General features: G+C 39.0%; 3 protein-coding genes across 6 annotated transcripts; 2 read left to right on the plus strand and 1 right to left on the minus strand.

Annotated features, from left to right (window-relative positions):
- Positions 1-277: 277 nt before the first annotated feature.
- On the minus strand, positions 278-742 carry LOC130139694 (stigma-specific STIG1-like protein 3). Its single transcript, XM_056317233.1, has one exon. It carries the CDS (start codon positions 740-742, stop codon positions 278-280), a length of 465 nt encoding a protein of 154 aa, XP_056173208.1.
- Positions 743-3,247: 2,505 nt separating this feature from the next.
- Positions 3,248-7,075, plus strand: LOC115674978 (uncharacterized). 3 transcript variants are annotated; one of them, XR_008817877.1, is made up of 8 exons: positions 3,253-3,545; positions 3,767-3,833; positions 4,409-4,455; positions 4,801-4,888; positions 5,689-5,822; positions 6,082-6,180; positions 6,486-6,620; positions 6,799-7,075. XR_008817877.1 is itself a non-coding variant. In XM_030597517.2 (7 exons), the coding sequence occupies exons 1-7, from the start codon at positions 3,324-3,326 to the stop codon at positions 6,564-6,566; spliced, it is 738 nt and encodes a 245-aa protein (XP_030453377.1). In that variant the 5' UTR covers positions 3,253-3,323; the 3' UTR covers positions 6,567-6,797. The 3 variants fall into 3 exon arrangements, 2 of the variants coding, with proteins under 2 accessions (XP_056173436.1, XP_030453377.1); XM_030597517.2 differs by lacking the exon at positions 6,799-7,075 and having other exon boundaries at positions 6,486-6,797; XM_056317461.1 differs by lacking the exons at positions 6,486-6,620; positions 6,799-7,075 and having other exon boundaries at positions 3,248-3,545; positions 5,689-5,886; positions 6,082-6,120.
- A 1,583-nt stretch (positions 7,076-8,658) lies between these two features.
- LOC115674976 (uncharacterized) lies at positions 8,659-13,921 on the plus strand. 2 transcript variants are annotated; one of them, XM_030597516.2, is made up of 9 exons: positions 8,663-8,932; positions 9,880-9,951; positions 10,246-10,335; positions 10,782-10,824; positions 11,550-11,656; positions 11,848-11,943; positions 12,686-12,876; positions 12,972-13,041; positions 13,477-13,921. In XM_030597516.2, exons 1-9 carry the CDS (start codon positions 8,729-8,731, stop codon positions 13,579-13,581), a joined length of 978 nt encoding a protein of 325 aa, XP_030453376.2. In that variant the 5' UTR covers positions 8,663-8,728; the 3' UTR covers positions 13,582-13,921. The 2 variants fall into 2 exon arrangements, with proteins under 2 accessions (XP_056173361.1, XP_030453376.2); XM_056317386.1 differs by lacking the exon at positions 12,972-13,041 and having other exon boundaries at positions 8,659-8,932.
- The last annotated feature ends 2,291 nt before the right edge of the window (positions 13,922-16,212 follow it).

The raw sequence follows: 16,212 nt of genomic DNA on the forward strand, positions 1-16,212 counted from the left end.
AAATAAGCATTGTGGAGCCTGTTTAATAAATTCATTGTGCCTGGGTTGCAAAGATATGACACATCCAATGAGGATATCATATTCAGATTAGACCTAAAGAGGTTACAAGACGATGACACGAATTGGTAGCTCTATTGACAGAAGCCGCAACAATCATACTAGAGTACATATTATCACACAACTTGCCAAGAAGCTACGCAACAATGGTATTTAAGAATTAATTGGTACTCTAGAGGTTGGAAGGGCCTCAACAAGTGGGATCCGACCTCATGAATTCCTAAACATAATTGCAGAGCCCCAATAGACAAAAGTCGCCCTTATTGCACCTATTGTTACAACCCCCGCAATGCTTCCAATTGAACGATAGATTCACACACATCCCTTTGCAACAAATCTCATTGTACTTGCACTTCTTCCCGCACATCCCGCAGTTAAGCCGGTCGGCCAGCAGATTGACGCACTTCTTCTTGCAATCGGGACTTCCCTTTGCGCGGCATATCCTAGGAAACTTGTTGCAAGTCAAGTGATGCGTGCGCTTCCTTTTCTGCGAAAGGAACCGGCTTGGGGCAAAGGATAAGGCAAGGCGATGTGAGAGCTCGGCATTTGGCTCATACTCAAACTCCCTGAGCACTTCGTCGTAATCTGGATCATAGTCCGTCTTCTCATGCGACAATGCATCAGTAACGAGGGTAATAGCCACTATCGATAAGATGAAAATGGATAAGATGTTGCGGGACTTCATGGTTGAAGAGGGAGTGATTGTTGAGGGAAGATGGGAGGATTTTTGGGTGAATATAGAGCCTAGAGATGCGATGGTCACTGAGAAATGGCCTGAATGAGGAATGTGTAGAGACTACAGATGTTAAATGTTATTTATACCTGAGCTGATTGTCAAAATGAGTTGACATCTGTGCTCTCTTTTGAGATTTTGGTGCTAAGTGGATTGGTCCAAATTCAACGACTAAAAATAATTTAAAGAAAGATAAAGACAATGAAGGTCATAGACCTTTTCACTAGATTCGAAAAACTTCAATTAGGGTCATGCAAACAATCTCTAGAAACGTAATAATCAAACGAAACTCATGGACAACGTTATCATACAACACCTCTCTCTCTCTCTCTCTCTCTCTCTCTCTCTCTCTCTCTCTCTCTCTCTCTCTCTCTCCAATCAAATATGAGAGTTGATTTATGACTGTGATCAATACTCTTTCTGTACTCTTAATCTGTAATGACTCGAAGACCAGATTAGCACAATGAGCAAACCCTCAGCTGATCCTTAAAACATCTCATGTTTATGAGGAAAGATTATCAAAAACATCTCATGTTCATGAGAAAAGATTATCAAAAACTCCCCACTATGGTGTAATTAATCTGTTGCATCGTTCTTCTATCCCCCAAGAAAGCAAGCGCACGCATATAATACATATACGGCAAGTTAATCTTCTTTTGTTCTTTCATGGAGAAGATGGTACACACAAGGGGATAAGACCACGGTGAAGAAAAAGTGGGCGATGGTGACATCGATGGATCGCTACAAATCTAGGCACGTAAGAAGGTTGACTTGTAGGCATTCAGATCTGTACTCGTCGCTTAAATGGTCTGACTTTGGTTCAGACAGAAGCCATGCAAAAGAGGTCTGATTCTCAACTCTCGCAAACAAAGGTCAATGCAAATGCTTGTTAGGCCCAGAATCGGTTTATGTCTGTACCTCGCTTCACTCCAAAGTAGGAAACAGATGGACAGGACGAGGTGAGGAGTAGAACCCCCTTTTGATTCTCCGTCTGTCTTTTATTTCTCTGCTCTTTTTCTGAAGTTGACTTTTCGATGCAGAAATGGGTTGAGAAAACGACACATATGGTACACGAATGGTTCGTGAGCTTTTAACTTGTTTAATATAATCTCTGAGATAATATGATCCCTAAATTTTCAGTTTATTCAATATAGTACATGGACTTTTGGTACATATTCAGTTTAATCCTTAAATTATATCAAAATATTTAATATTGTCTTTAAACTTGAATTAATGGAATGACAATATTTAACATTTTCATATAGTTCGGGGACTAAGTTGAACATCTACCAATAGTCCATGAACCACATTAAACAAATTAAAAATTCAAGGACTATATTGGGTCAAAGTTCAGAGACTATTTGTGTCATAATCCCAAGTGGGTTCATGAACAAGAATGGGCTGGCTATATTTGAAAAGATTGGCTTGATGGTTGCTCTAAATCATGCCTAAAGAAAGAAAGATTGACCTCTTAGCGATGACGCATTGCTCTAAGGATCAAGAAATTGAATCAAAGACTGCCCAAAATAAATGAAATAATTGTCTCCTGAAATTAAAATATATATCATATATATGAAATTAATTCATAGATCAGTGTTTTACTTGATTATAGTTTGTGATATGAAGTCCGAAGCATAGAATAAAAATTGATGATGAGACACGTTGAGGTCAAAAGAATACACATACCAAAGTTAGGCATATGGACACTATGGCACCAAAGTAATAGGACAATACATGTAATTATAAAATAAAAAAAGTGCATAATAATTGGTCTTAGCTTCATATAGGCCACAACCTAATTTTAGATTATGTGGGATTCCACCAAAATATTCATTCGAGACTTGCCAGGTTCAAGTGCGTAGATAAACTCATGTCGCACATGCCTTGCTCATGAAATAAATTTGCCTCATGCCTTCAGCTGAGTGTTGCATATAATCAATTATATAACGACGCAATCCCACAAAAGTGGAGAGTGATTGTCAAGACGAGAGGGCCCGAACAAAGAGTAGCTCCCGACAGGCTTCTAAAATTGTGAAGAAGGCAGAATGAACTGAATTGCACACCAAATACGAAAACAGCGTTCATGTATTATATATGTATAATTGAAATAAACTCAAAAAATGAGCCTTTTGAATATGGGCGATCTTCCGAGAAAATGTCTACATAATTGTTAAAAGAAAAAATCATAAATTTTGGTATGGAACGAGTCAAAACTAAAAATACTTTAAATGAGTTAATTTTTAGCATCACAATTAATGAAAAAATGGAAATTGTAATCCTAACATACTCTGCTAATCTGTTAAAATTAAAAAAAAATGTGACCAAAAAAAAAGCACAGAATTTTCTCTGGGTTTTCTTAGTACACCTATTATTATCGTAGAAAAAACTGTGGTTGCAAAATTTTCTCACTTGTTTTTTCTACGTTCGAATTTACCACTCTACCCCCTCGAAAACGGAAAATCTCGTTTAAGGCAACGAACGGCATAACAGGAGCGGGACACGACGCCGAGCAGTTGGGAACCGCCGCGCTTCCATGGCTACTCCCGCCGTGGAAAGCTTCGCCGTGGCGGCGCTCCGCTCCGTCATGGTCCGAGTCCGCCAGGCGGCCGAGCGATCCGGCGCCCGCGCCGGGAGCGTGCGCGTCGTGGCCGTCTCGAAAACCAAGCCGGTCTCTCTGATCCGCGACGTCTACGACGCGGGTCACCGCTGCTTCGGCGAGAATTACGTCCAGGAGTTCGTCGAGAAAGCTCCTCAGGTCTCTCTCCCTCTGAACATTAGAGCGCTCCGATCAGTTTTTGATTGTGTTCCGTTCGCAGGTTTTGCCGAGATTGCGATTCGTGTTCGTAAGGTTGATTTGAGCTCTTGATCGGGTCATTAGAATTCGATTCGTGTGTTTGAGGAGGTGCATTGGATTGATTGGAGGGTGAAATTTGGGGTTTGTGGCTTTGAATCTGAACGGCGCGCGTCCTTGTGCAGCTGCCGGAGGACATCGAGTGGCATTTCGTGGGGCATTTGCAGAGCAACAAAGCCAAAGCGCTTCTCTGTATGAACAGTTGTTCCTTGCTATTGTTCTGTTTAAAATTCGAAAGAAAGGATTTTGCGCCTTCCTCTCCTAGGATATGTTTGTTTCCTTATCGATGGAAAAGATGACTTGTGTTTTGAAGTAAAAATGTCAAGCCTTCCGTGCTTTTTTTTTGGCAATCATATAGAGTGCGTGTTGTAAATTATCTCCATTGTGTTTCTGTCTATAGTAATAGTTTGATTATTGCAGCTTAGCTCGGAAACAAGTTAAATTGTTAAAGTGTCACGCGTAGATGCAGAGTTGGTGCATGCGCGGAGACTGGATGATTAGTTCTCCTTCTTTAGTCGTTTTAGTTCATGGCTGAGCTTGAAGTTGGCTACGGTACACTTTGAATAGCACCGAAACCGTAGGTCATGGATTTACGTTGAGATGTCTGCGAAACTTTTCTTTGTGAGCCATCACAATTGTCGCTTATGGGAATGGAAATGATATGGTGATCGCTTACGAGGTCTCCTTTTTAAATTTGCACGACTTTGTTCTAAAATATTTCATCTTTATCACAATTTGACACATGATATTTTTATCTGTACATTCAGCTGCAGTTCCAAATTTGGCAATGGTTGAGGGCGTGGACAACGAGAAAGTAAGGACTCCGATCTGTCTTTGCAGAAATTAGAAGCTCTTGCACTTCCATAGCCGTTAGTTATTAGCTAGACACTAGTAGATGGTTTTTTGCTGTAATTTGAATTTAGAACTGTTTATAGTGGGATTTCATGGCTTAACAGTATCTTAAGTGGCGTTCGGACTTATGCTTACATATTGTTGTCCTCGTCAATTTTTTAGACCACAAATGCCTATCAATTCACCATATGTGCTTTTGGAGTTGTTAAGCTTCATTAAAAGTTTCATGGCCTTGGAAAAATCTTGAGGAGGATCCATGGGAAGCTTTCTGGATAAAAATGATCACTGACTACTTCCTTTTTTGCAGATTGCTAACCATCTTGATCGTGCAGTTTCAAGCCTTGGAAGAAATCCATTGAAGGTTTTGGTCCAAGTGAACACCAGTGGAGAAGTGTGTGAGTAAGCAGATAATTATGGCCATGGTCTTTGATTTTTTCAGTAGATTTAGGTGATAGATTAGTGAATTAATCTCTTATTGGGGGATCAATTGGTGCTAAAGTATTTGCTTCTAACTCTGTCAAACTCTGCTGATTTCTCATCCACATGCCTGGTATTGTTAGGCATGTGATTTTAAGCATAGTCGTTCGTGTGCATAAAATGACTGTAGCTGCTCTGTTAATTTCTCCTCAACTCTCTATTTTAAACATAGAGTTAAATTCTGTCATTTCGGGCTTTTAAATGGATTAAATATGATGCTCTTTAGTTATACTTGTTATTTTTCTTCAGTATTCAATATAGATATTGAAAAAGGTTCAAAAAGGTTTTTCTTTGAGCTACATTTTTCATTTACAGTTCATCTTCTTTCTTCCTTGTATCTCCTGTCATGAAGGGCCTTTAACCAATTAATGTCCTCCCTAGTTCAATTCGTGCTGCTCCCATTTCATGGGGTTAGAACCTCTCCCCTGCAGCATGCTGAAGTTTCCTAAAAGATTTTGGTGTATTCTATTAGATGGTCAGAAAAAGAGATTTGTTTTTCTTTTTTTTTTTTCCTGAGAGCAGGTTAATAGAATGCCAAAGTGTATGGATGCGCAATTATAGTTGGACTGGAACGGATGGAGGATTTCTTTTTTATACTGGAAGGAACAAGTGAACATAGCATCAGTATCTTTTGATTAGCCGTGATTGCAGATGATGACTTTTCTTTGGACAAACGATATGCTTTATTGACTGACTAGTCCTCATGACACTGTTGAAGCTAAATCTGGTGTGGAGCCTGCGAATTGTTTGGAACTTGTGAAATATGTCAAATCACGGTGCCCCAACTTGGAATTTTCTGGCTTAATGACAATAGGGATGCCAGACTATACATCAACTCCAGCAAATTTCAAGGTGATGCTTTTTCCTCAATGTCAGGGAATGAAAATGAACCATCTCGTCCATTGTGAAGTCTGAAGTATGCAGCCTAACTTTTTAGGTTCTATCTTCATACTGTTGAGCGTGGTTAATGTGGATCTAAAATTACCTGATATAGGAAAATTCAGGATGGGATTTTCTTCTTCTTTTTATCTGGCTCAGCTTACTTTATTCAGGTTCAGCTTGTTGCCTCTACATGCTAATCTTTTATCAATCATACTGTTTAATGCAACAGACACTTTCAAACTGTAGAACTGAGGTTTGCAAGGCACTAGGAATCAATGAGGAGCAATGTGAGTTGTCAATGGGCATGTCCGGTGACTTTGAGCAAGCGGTAAGTGACATACTCACTTCTTAGTTCTTATTCATTGGTATGTCCAGTTTGGGATCCTCAAGAAGCATTCCTGGTGGATGTTCTATCGAAATGGTAGTAACCACTTAGGAATCTTTATATATCTCGTGTAACTCTCGGGATATATGGATCATTGAAGCAGAATTAATCAGTTTTTGTTTGTCCCGCTGAACAAGATCCGGATCATCCAAGAGATGCAATCAAAAGTATTGGTCTTGCAGCCTATAATTTCAGCATAAGTTGACAAAGTCATGTGAGTAACTAGATCCAATTCCTGATTTATGCAGATTGAGATGGGGAGCACGAATGTGAGAATTGGTTCCACCATATTTGGCCCCAGGGATTATTCCAAGAAGCAACCAAATTAGTGTGCTCTTTACCTGATGTGTGGGTAAATTACATCGGTCCATGCATGTAACCTTGTAATTAATTGATTGAGGTATCTTGCGCTTACTTGATTAAGTTCCTATGATTTGGTTGATTACATTTCTACAATGGCTAGGCCCCTAAATTCATTGATCCTGTAGATAGAGACTTGTCATCTGAGGAATTGCTTCAGGATCATTGCAGTTTCTATACATCAACGGGCATTTTTTTCAGATGGAAAGCATCTTGGCGATGCTTCTTAACTTGCTCTACATGGTATATCGTGATGATGATCATGGAGCTGTAGGTTATGATGACAATCGTGATCACATCGAGGACTAAAACGCATATTTGTGTATATCGTTTACTACAGAAGCTTGAGTATATTTTCCAATACTTCAGAGAACATGCCGAAGACGGAGACTTTCAGAGATTATGTATTTATACGCTTAAGCACGAGTATCGTACTAAGGATAGCTCGTACGGTTGAATGAAGTGAAGGATTTGAACATCAGTCCGCATCACAATTTTCATGAGATTTGAGAAGTGAAGTGGAAGGAAGTTTTTGGACGCTTTGCCACGGAAGCGAAAAATACGAACCGCCTGCCTTGCGAAACGGCATGAAGTATCATTGCATGTGTGCTTACTCCTTTATAACTCGCCCATTCCGATCTATTTTTCAGGCATTTTATAATTGAACCATGTACTCTATTATGCTCTAATTGAACCATGTCAATCCATGATTTCCTAAAAAGGTTAATTCTTGAATAGTTGGACTTCATTACTAATTTCTGCTAGTTATTCAGGTTTAAATAAGATGCGATATCATCAAAAGCACAGTATACAAAGTGATAATTAAGATATAGCGTAACTTATCCAAAAAGTTATAAACCTATTGTAGAGCGACCAATTCAATCTAAAAATTTTAATTGTGTCGAGTCAATTCTAAACATTATGACGATTTGTTAATTTAGTGTCAAATCGTTTGATAATTTATCAATATAGCCCTTCCGGCCAATTTTAGCCAAAAATTACAGACGTTGACAATTTTTTTTTCTTTTTTATTAATTTTTTTTCTTTTTATCCTTTTCTTTTTTTCTTTTTTTTTTTTTTGCTTTCTATTCCTTTTGTCGTGTGGCCGGCCGCCAGAGAGGGCCGCGCTCGCTGGTAGGCGAGGTTGCCGTTGCCGGCCAAAGGTGAGCCTAGGCGAGGGCCATGACGCCTTCATTGGCCCTCACTTGTGGCCAGTTGTTGCCAACCACAACAAAAAAATGAAAAGAAGGAAAAAGAAAAGAAAAGCAAAAAATTCAGAAAATAAAAAAATTATAAAAATTATCCACATCAGTGTTAATCGCACCGTGAAGGGAGGCCTGTATCAAACGCCAATGATTTCCAACTAAAATTGATTGAAACGATGACATTGGCAAATCATCAAATAAAGTAATAGAACAAGCACCTTAAGGACCAAATCTCACCGGCTCTGCCGAAGCAGCTCGGGAAGCATCGCAATCATGTCGTGCTTCAAGAGGCGCTCAAAGGTGGAGCGAGAGACCAGCTCGAGCAACCGCAACTCCTTATTGCTCAAACTGCTTTCGCGTCGACACAGATTGGATGGCTCGATGCTGAGTGTCCTCCCCCGCTGAGGCGACTTTCGATTCTTGCTCCGGCTCCTCATCAAAGCTCTCATGGCCTTCGGGAGCAACGAAGGTTGGGAACGTTTGCTCGGCTTGGAGAGGGAGATGGAGGGGAGAGAGCGTGTGGGAGCTGGTGACAACCGAAAAGAGCGAAATAGAAATGGGTTGGAAATGGGTTGATCTTGAAACCCATTTAGGCCAAATATGGTACTCAGCAAAGCTTGTACGTTTAAATTAACCGAAGGATTTCTGAGCCAAAAAAAAAGTTAAGCGAAGGATTAGATCATATTGAGAGCATCAGTTCAATTGAAAAAGTTTCTTTCGACACTTTGCTAGTGAAGCGAAAATTCCGAAACCGACCGCCCCCCTCGAAACGACATGTAGTAGTATCATTGCGTGCCCCCCTCCTCCCCTTTATAAATCCCCCATTTTTCGATCGAATTTCCAAACATTTTATTTTTCGAAAATTCTATTTAATCTCCGAAATCTCTCTCTCTCTCTCTCTCTCTCTCTCTCGGCGACTCAGCGAAATGGCCATGCCGAATCTGCCGCAATCGCTGTCCATGAACGCGCCGTTCGGGGCCGGGCCGGGCGCGCCGGCCCCGGGCGGCGGCGGCGGCGGCGGCGCCGGGCCTCCGGCGAGCAAGGACCGGAAGATGGCGTCGGCGGAGCAGTTGGTCCTCGACCTGTGCAACCCCGATCTCAGGGAAAACGCCCTCCTCGAGCTCTCCAAGGTAAGACTGCACAGAGGGACTGCGATTGAGTCTACGAATTTGGTCTTGTTTTCCTTTTCTGGGTCGCGACACGTCGTTCGGTAGTGTTTTTTCTTACTGGGCATTTGATGTTTGCTGGTGTGTGGGTGCGCGCGCGCGCCGGGAAAAGAGCGGACTTTTAACAGATATCCGTGTGAATTGGTATGGGCGTTGACGGAAGATGATAAATTAGGTTTTTGGGTGTGATTCTTGGATTTGCTTTGAACGACGGTAGTTTTATCTGTGGTGGGTCGATTGGTTTTGGGCTGATTTAGTGTAGGGAAAGATCGAAATTGAGGTTCTTGGACTTGCATGTGGCTCGTTTTGTTGCTATGGCATTTTTCTTGATGCGATTGGAATCGGTCTTGAATGGTGAAACGGAGCTCTTTTTGGTGGGCTCTCCACGACACACCGATCACCCACCAAAGAAGCAGAGACTCTGCTTTCATGTATCTATAGAATCTAAGATTCAATAAGGTTATAATAAGGCTCGACTTAATAGTGGGGTAGGGTAACATGTCAAAAGACTAATGGAACAATCCAATGGAGGATGACCATGAGTATATGGGTCTTGCAAAGATATGGTTTGAGGCAGGTGCAATGGCATGAGAGAATTTATGCAGTTGATTCAACTTAGCGAGAAAACTCTTCAAGGTAGTAGTAGCGCTGGTGGTTATTTTATTATCATTTAAAATGCAGAAAACTTTTTTTTTTCTTCGGTCAGAAAATGCAGAGAACTTTGAATTGTCTTCCTACAATGGAATTGCTGTATTATGAGTGTCTGTCGGCTTTTGGTTTCATTTCATGGAGCAAGGAACTAGTTTCGAGAACTGGCTACTTTTTTGTTGTTTCGGTTTGTGCATTTTGTGATTGTTGCACTCATGCAGGTATGGCTGATATATCTTTGTTTTTATTGTTACATTTTGTAGAAGAGAGAACTGTTTCAAGATTTGGCTCCACTGCTTTGGAACTCCGTTGGGACTATTGCAGCACTTTTGCAGGTTGGCTTTTATGCAAAACATGAAGCCTTAAGACGATTTGTATCTTGCGCATATTTTATGTTTCAAGATCTCGATCTTTTAATATTGTCTTTGTCGTTTACCTGAGTGCCCTATTGGTAGAAGATATTGGACTCCTTCCTTGGTTGACAATTATATTTTTCGTTCGTCGGAATATGAGATACTTCTGTGCTTCTTTTTGTATGTTTAATAGGCTTCCTGAATTGCTGATATGATCTACCGTTGCTTAGTTTTATGCTTTTTTCATGTTCTTATGTTTAATTTGTTATCCATTAGGAGATCATCTTCATATACCCTGTCCTGTCGCCACCAAATTTAACTCCTGCACAATCAAATCGAGTCTGCAATGCTCTTGCCCTTCTTCAGGTAAAGTTTATATCCTCTTTCAGGTGGTTGGATCTTCATATTACTGGTGCGACTTTACCATCATGGGGGTGGCTCGTCATTTTTTAAAGTCCTTAGCTAGCTCTCACTCCAATATTGCAATAGAAGTTTGTCGGAGTACATTGAATAATTTATACCAATGTTTTCTCTTCTACTTATGACATTGCATTCAGTCCTAGTCAGTGATGATATGGCAACTAGTTCTCAGAATATTGTTTTTGCTTACGACTTTAGGTCCTCATTCTTTTCCTAATTTTGCCTCACATTTCTATTGTGAGACCTGTAAGGATTTTATAAAAGAACGTGCATATGCATTTTGTGAAACCATTTAGCTTTTCTTTTAGAGTGTTTTAATGCGATTTCTGTCTATTCTTCCTTTGTCTACCCCAACTCTGATAATGATGAGTCCTGTCTTTTGTGTTGTACAGTGTGTAGCCTCTCACCCTGACACAAGAATGTTGTTCCTCAAGGGTAATATTCTAGATCCTGTTAAAAGGCTATCTTCATTGAAACATTGTTGAATAAAGCATAATTCTTTTTCTCTTACTTGTGAAGTTTTAATATCAGAAATTACCTAAAGTTATCTCTGAAGCATACATGTTCTAGAGAAAGATTTATATCACAAAGTAAAAGTTGTGTAATTATCAGGATTATCTAAATTACGGATTTATAAGAAGTCTCAAGGTCAAATGTGATTCTTAGAGGTTACAATTTTATGTGGTTTGGGATATATACCTCAACCGGATCCATGTTTGCACCTATCATCGGATAAAGCATACAAACGAGCTAGCAAGTTACTTTAATAATGACTCTAATGATTGCGTCAAAATGTGTAGTTGGAAATTTGGTTGCAGTAAACAGTTTTTTAATGAAAGGACAGTCCGTTTAGCCTTCCATTTCACTTTATAATCTATGAAAGATGATAGCCTCGAGGAATTTTGATGGTGTCGTGTGACATTGGCTTTCATCAGCAACGATTGAACATTTATGACCATATGGTTGATCTTGACAACTTGTCATTTTGACAATAATCACCTTATCATCGTGTTCCAATAAATTGCTTTGTCCGTGATCGATGGCTTATTATCATAATACTCTTTATTTCTTTCAGTGTAAAGTCATCAAGCATGTTTTATTGTTCTTCTCACAAATAAAAATTCCTTTCGACTGATACTTTTCTTATTGCAACTTTCTAGCTCATATACCTTTATACTTGTATCCTTTCCTCAATACGGGGAGCAAGACGAGGCCATTCGAGTATCTGAGACTGACTAGTCTTGGTGTCATTGGTGCCCTGGTTAAGGTATTTGATTTGGACCAACATACTATCTCTCTCATATCTCAGTACATTGACTTTGCATATGCGCATTTACATGAAATTATATACTTGATCCTTGACTTTGACCACTAATACCTTGTAACTATAACTCTGAATTTTTTTCCATTTCACTAGATGTCTGAGAACTTATTTAATTGTAACCTTTCTTTTAACAGGTTGATGACACTGAAGTTATCAGTTTTCTTCTCTCGACAGAAATTATACCGTTGTGCCTTCGAACTATGGAGATGGGTAGTGAATTGTCGAAGACGGTTAAGTTTCTTCTTTGCTAATTTGGAGATATGTTTACATAAAGCAGTATTTCGATCCATTAGCTGTCTTATTTCAGAATTTTTATTCTGATTTTTGAATTACATCACGCTCATGGCTTTTTTTCCGCATGGTGCTATAAGATCAATAATAATTGGTCACCCAATTTCTCTACTTTTTGCGCAACACATAAGAAGAGTTCTTTTTGTAGATAAAAAGTTCATATGTGCCTTCCCCCATTGAAAGAATAGGAACAAGTCTTGGGAATTATTAGACTCACTTGATTTTATAGAAGTTTCCTCCTTTGGTTGAGTTTGATTCATGTGAGCTAGGGTTATACGATGAAGCTTGTATCTGTTGATTTAGATCTTGAAACAACTTTTGCAATTAGTTCCTCAATAGCCTCATGTACAGAGAATGCCCCTAATACCTCTTAATACTGAAATTATGTATCTGGTATATAAAATTACTTGAATGGATTTTGTCACCTTCGTCAAGTTGGTCTCTGCTTATGGAACATGTCTGGGAATTCTGGTATGTTGCTCAAATGATTTTGTTATTCGAGAAACTTCTTGAACTGCAGTACTGTAGAGTGATAACATAGTTGGTCTATCTAATGTGAATTTTTGTGTTAGTATGTCCATAAAAGAAGATACTTGTCCAAAGTTGTCATAAACTTCATCCTTTGATTTTTCTCCCGACAGGAGACTGCAAAGCTATAATGTTTATTTTCTGTTCCTGCAGGTTGCAACATTTATTGTTCAGAAGATTTTGTTGGATGACTTGGGCTTGGACTATATTTGCACCACAGCTGAGCGGTTCTACGCCGTAGGCCGGGTTTTGAATCACATGGTTGGAGCACTTGCTGAACAACCTTCATCGCGGCTGCTGAAGCACATTATTCGTTGTTATTTGCGTTTAGCAGATAATCCAAGGTTGTCTATTTGGAGCGTTCATCTTTAAATAGTTATCGTGTAATGGCTTAAGTATTTGTTTGGTTGACAGAAACTGTGTTTCTGTTCCCTTTCAGGGCCTGCGATGCATTGAGAGGTTGCCTTCCCGAAATGTTAAGGGATGGCACGTTTAATTCTTGTCTGCGTGTAAGTGCTTGTAGCCACGTCCGCTTTTTCTTCTGAATAATGGGAAAATAATTTGTACATCAGTCAGATTTTCTTCATTAAGTGTACTCCGAAAGCTAGAGCTACCCTGTGCGGATGTCCTCTATGTTAGCTTGTATGCGGTTTAAATTCTTTTTAGTGTCATGGCCTGATTATTGTTGTTGATCTCTGTTTTGCCGATTGCATGTCTTTAGAAACTTTTCTATATATGCGCTTTGATGGAAGTTTGTATCGTGGTATCAGCTGCTGAGTGTTTAACCACTGCCATTGCCTTTGAAGATGCTGTCTTTCTATAATGTTGTTATTATTACCTGTTTTTATCATATTAACAACTTGGACTAACCAATGAACTGCCTTGATGCCCTTATTTTCTAGTCGAAGGCATATTCACCGTATCTCGTGGTTTTTTTGCTGCAGGAAGACCCTACGACTAGGCGATGGCTCCAACAATTACTTAGTATTGTAGCCGTGAACCGGGTGCCCGGGCTTCAAGCCGGCGGAGGATTCGATCACATGCTGTGAACTAGAAAAGTACAGTGGTGCACATTTTTACAGAAGTTAACATCCAGACTGTTGGTCCAGTAACATCCAGTATAGGAATGATTTATCATCTGCATTCAGTTCTGTCCTAGTTTTTAAGTTTTGTTCCAGATAGAGTAGGCTAAGCTACAAGCTTTGGCAGTCCTTTGGGCTTCCAAAAAGTAGTTTCGTTGTGTATGAAGGGAAAAGAGAGCCTCACATGATAGTGTTGTAAATGAACAGAGATGAGGCTACTCTTTCTTTTGGTTGGATTTGAGTGAACAAAAGCAACTGCTTGTACTTAAAGAAGGAAGCGAAAAGCTGCTTGGGCATTCACAATTGAGCTCTTTGCGTGTTCTTGTTGGGTAATCTTCGTTTGCTTGTTGGTTTGGTTCTGGCTTCTTTTCACAGTTCAAAAAAAGGCTTGAACTCTAAGATTTCATACCTGCGCTTTTGGTTTTACTTTTGTTTGCGAGGAAACTATCTTATCTTAAGACATATTAGACATTATACATGATCTTGAATAAGTTCTGTATGTTCGTTTTGAAACCTTATGGAACTATAACTAGACAACAGGCTTCCCCCTGTTTTTAGATTTCAGAGTTTGTTAAATTTATGTTTACTAAAACTACGGTTTTACATGTTCATATTCAACTTATATAAATATCTGATATCTAAAATGTTCTAGGGTTACGTCAGTGACAATTTAAATAATTAAAGAAAATATCACGCAAAAATGATGTGAATAGATAATTTAGTATTGTATGTTCATGTTCAAATGTCACTTTTACTATAAGATTATGGATTCTATACTCACTTATATGACTTAATGCTCTGTATATGCATAAATATGTACGTAAGATATCTCAAAACTATTGTGAAAAATATTTATCTCTTAGCCAAGTGATTTTGCTTGATCTTAGGGAACGAGGAGGTAAGAAATTTCTCTCTTTTTCCTTCATCTCTAAGTAGAGCCTCATATTTCCACACTTTCCACTCTAATCAATATCGGAAAAGATCACATCCTTGAACTCTCGTTTCGCATGCCTCAAAACTTGTATGGGTCTCGTTCACATGGTACGCTAAGCGAAATCTTGTAATTTAGCATATCCTATCATCAACGTTTAATTTGAAACGGGTCATTGGCATGTGAATAATGAACTCGAGCGTGTCGGATTCGCCCGTCACAAATAAAAGAAGTCTTCGGGTTTATGCGCTTAAGCCATTGTAAAATATTTTCGATAATAGGGTCGGTGCAGGATTAGAGAGAGAGCGAGAGCATAGAGTTTAAAGAAGAAGAGATGACAGCGATTGATTACACCAAACCGCTATAAAAGTTGTACTTTAAATGAAATGACAAATTCAGTGTTGGCCAAAACCCTAAACAAAATAACGACTTCAAACTTTTCTTTTTCGGTCAAATTGTGACAACTCCCCATGTTTTCTTGCAACGACTTAGACTAGATTTAGGTCTTTATGGTCTATACTCGGCAAATTCTCGTGTCAGGAAATTCCCGATGAAGTTTCGCTATAAACGACAAAAAAGATTTCCATAAAATATAATATTATAAGCCTTTTTATGGCAGTTGAATCTACACGTTTAAGGAATTTGTTTTTCCTTTTTGGTCGGACATATATGGCAGTTGAATCGCCAAGCTTATCGAACAACTTTCAATAGTGAGGACATCATTAATAACAACGAGATCTCCAGGATTAATCCCATCACGTTTCAAAAACGCGCAAGATATTGACAGTTTAAAGATTAAGCAAATCATTTTACTACGGAAGACGCGAATCATTAAATATTGAAACAAATTATTAGTAAAATTACACGATAAAAAAATTGTAGTTAAATGTAGAAAGAGAAAAAAAACAAAATTTAGGGAGGTAATTGTAGAGTACAGAATGTCTAAATTTTGAATATTAAAACATGTGAGAGATATAATATAATTATTAACCTATGCAGCTGTCCATAGACATAATGTTCATAAAATTTTTAGGAAAAAACGATTGAGGTTTCTTCAAATTAGGATAATTCATGTCGCTTTATATCTTAGTTTGATATAAATTAAAATTACAAATATAGTCAGCGGAGGAAAAAAAAAAAACTTCTCCAAAGGATCTTGGTGCCGTAGGTAGACCGGTTGGAAATTGAAAGGAGCGGAAAAAAGGGTCAAAGGCGGCTGCTAGCATCGAAGAGAGCCGTCGTTGTCGACGAGAAAGTGGGAGTTCGGATTCGGCGAACAAAATCGAAATTCGTACATTGTTTGGGTACTGGCGAATATTGTTTCTTCCGTAGTAAATTTTGGGATCGCGCTAATTTTATCCCTCGAAAATTTAATCTGATCTAAGATAATCCTTATCAGATTTTGCATCGTGCGACCTTGCAAAGAGAATTACTATGTCCGCAAAGAAAACTATGGAAAGGGATTAATTCCCCCTGCACCCTTTTCTCTACAAATTGTCATGGAAGCTCTACCTTTAGTTACTTACCTCACCATTAAAGAAAGGTGTGAGCTCCATCTCAAGGCATCTCCAAGCAAGGGGGCATCCCATGTTTGTAGTGCAAGGATGTGTCATATCTTATGGCCTAAGGATAATGAAAAAGATGCTCTTTTTCCTTCTTTTTCACCC

Source organism: Syzygium oleosum, unplaced genomic scaffold (assembly GCF_021117445.2).
Source record: "Syzygium oleosum isolate NSW1041296 unplaced genomic scaffold, Sole_v2.1 Sole_v2.13, whole genome shotgun sequence".
Taxonomy (NCBI): domain Eukaryota; kingdom Viridiplantae; phylum Streptophyta; class Magnoliopsida; order Myrtales; family Myrtaceae; genus Syzygium; species Syzygium oleosum.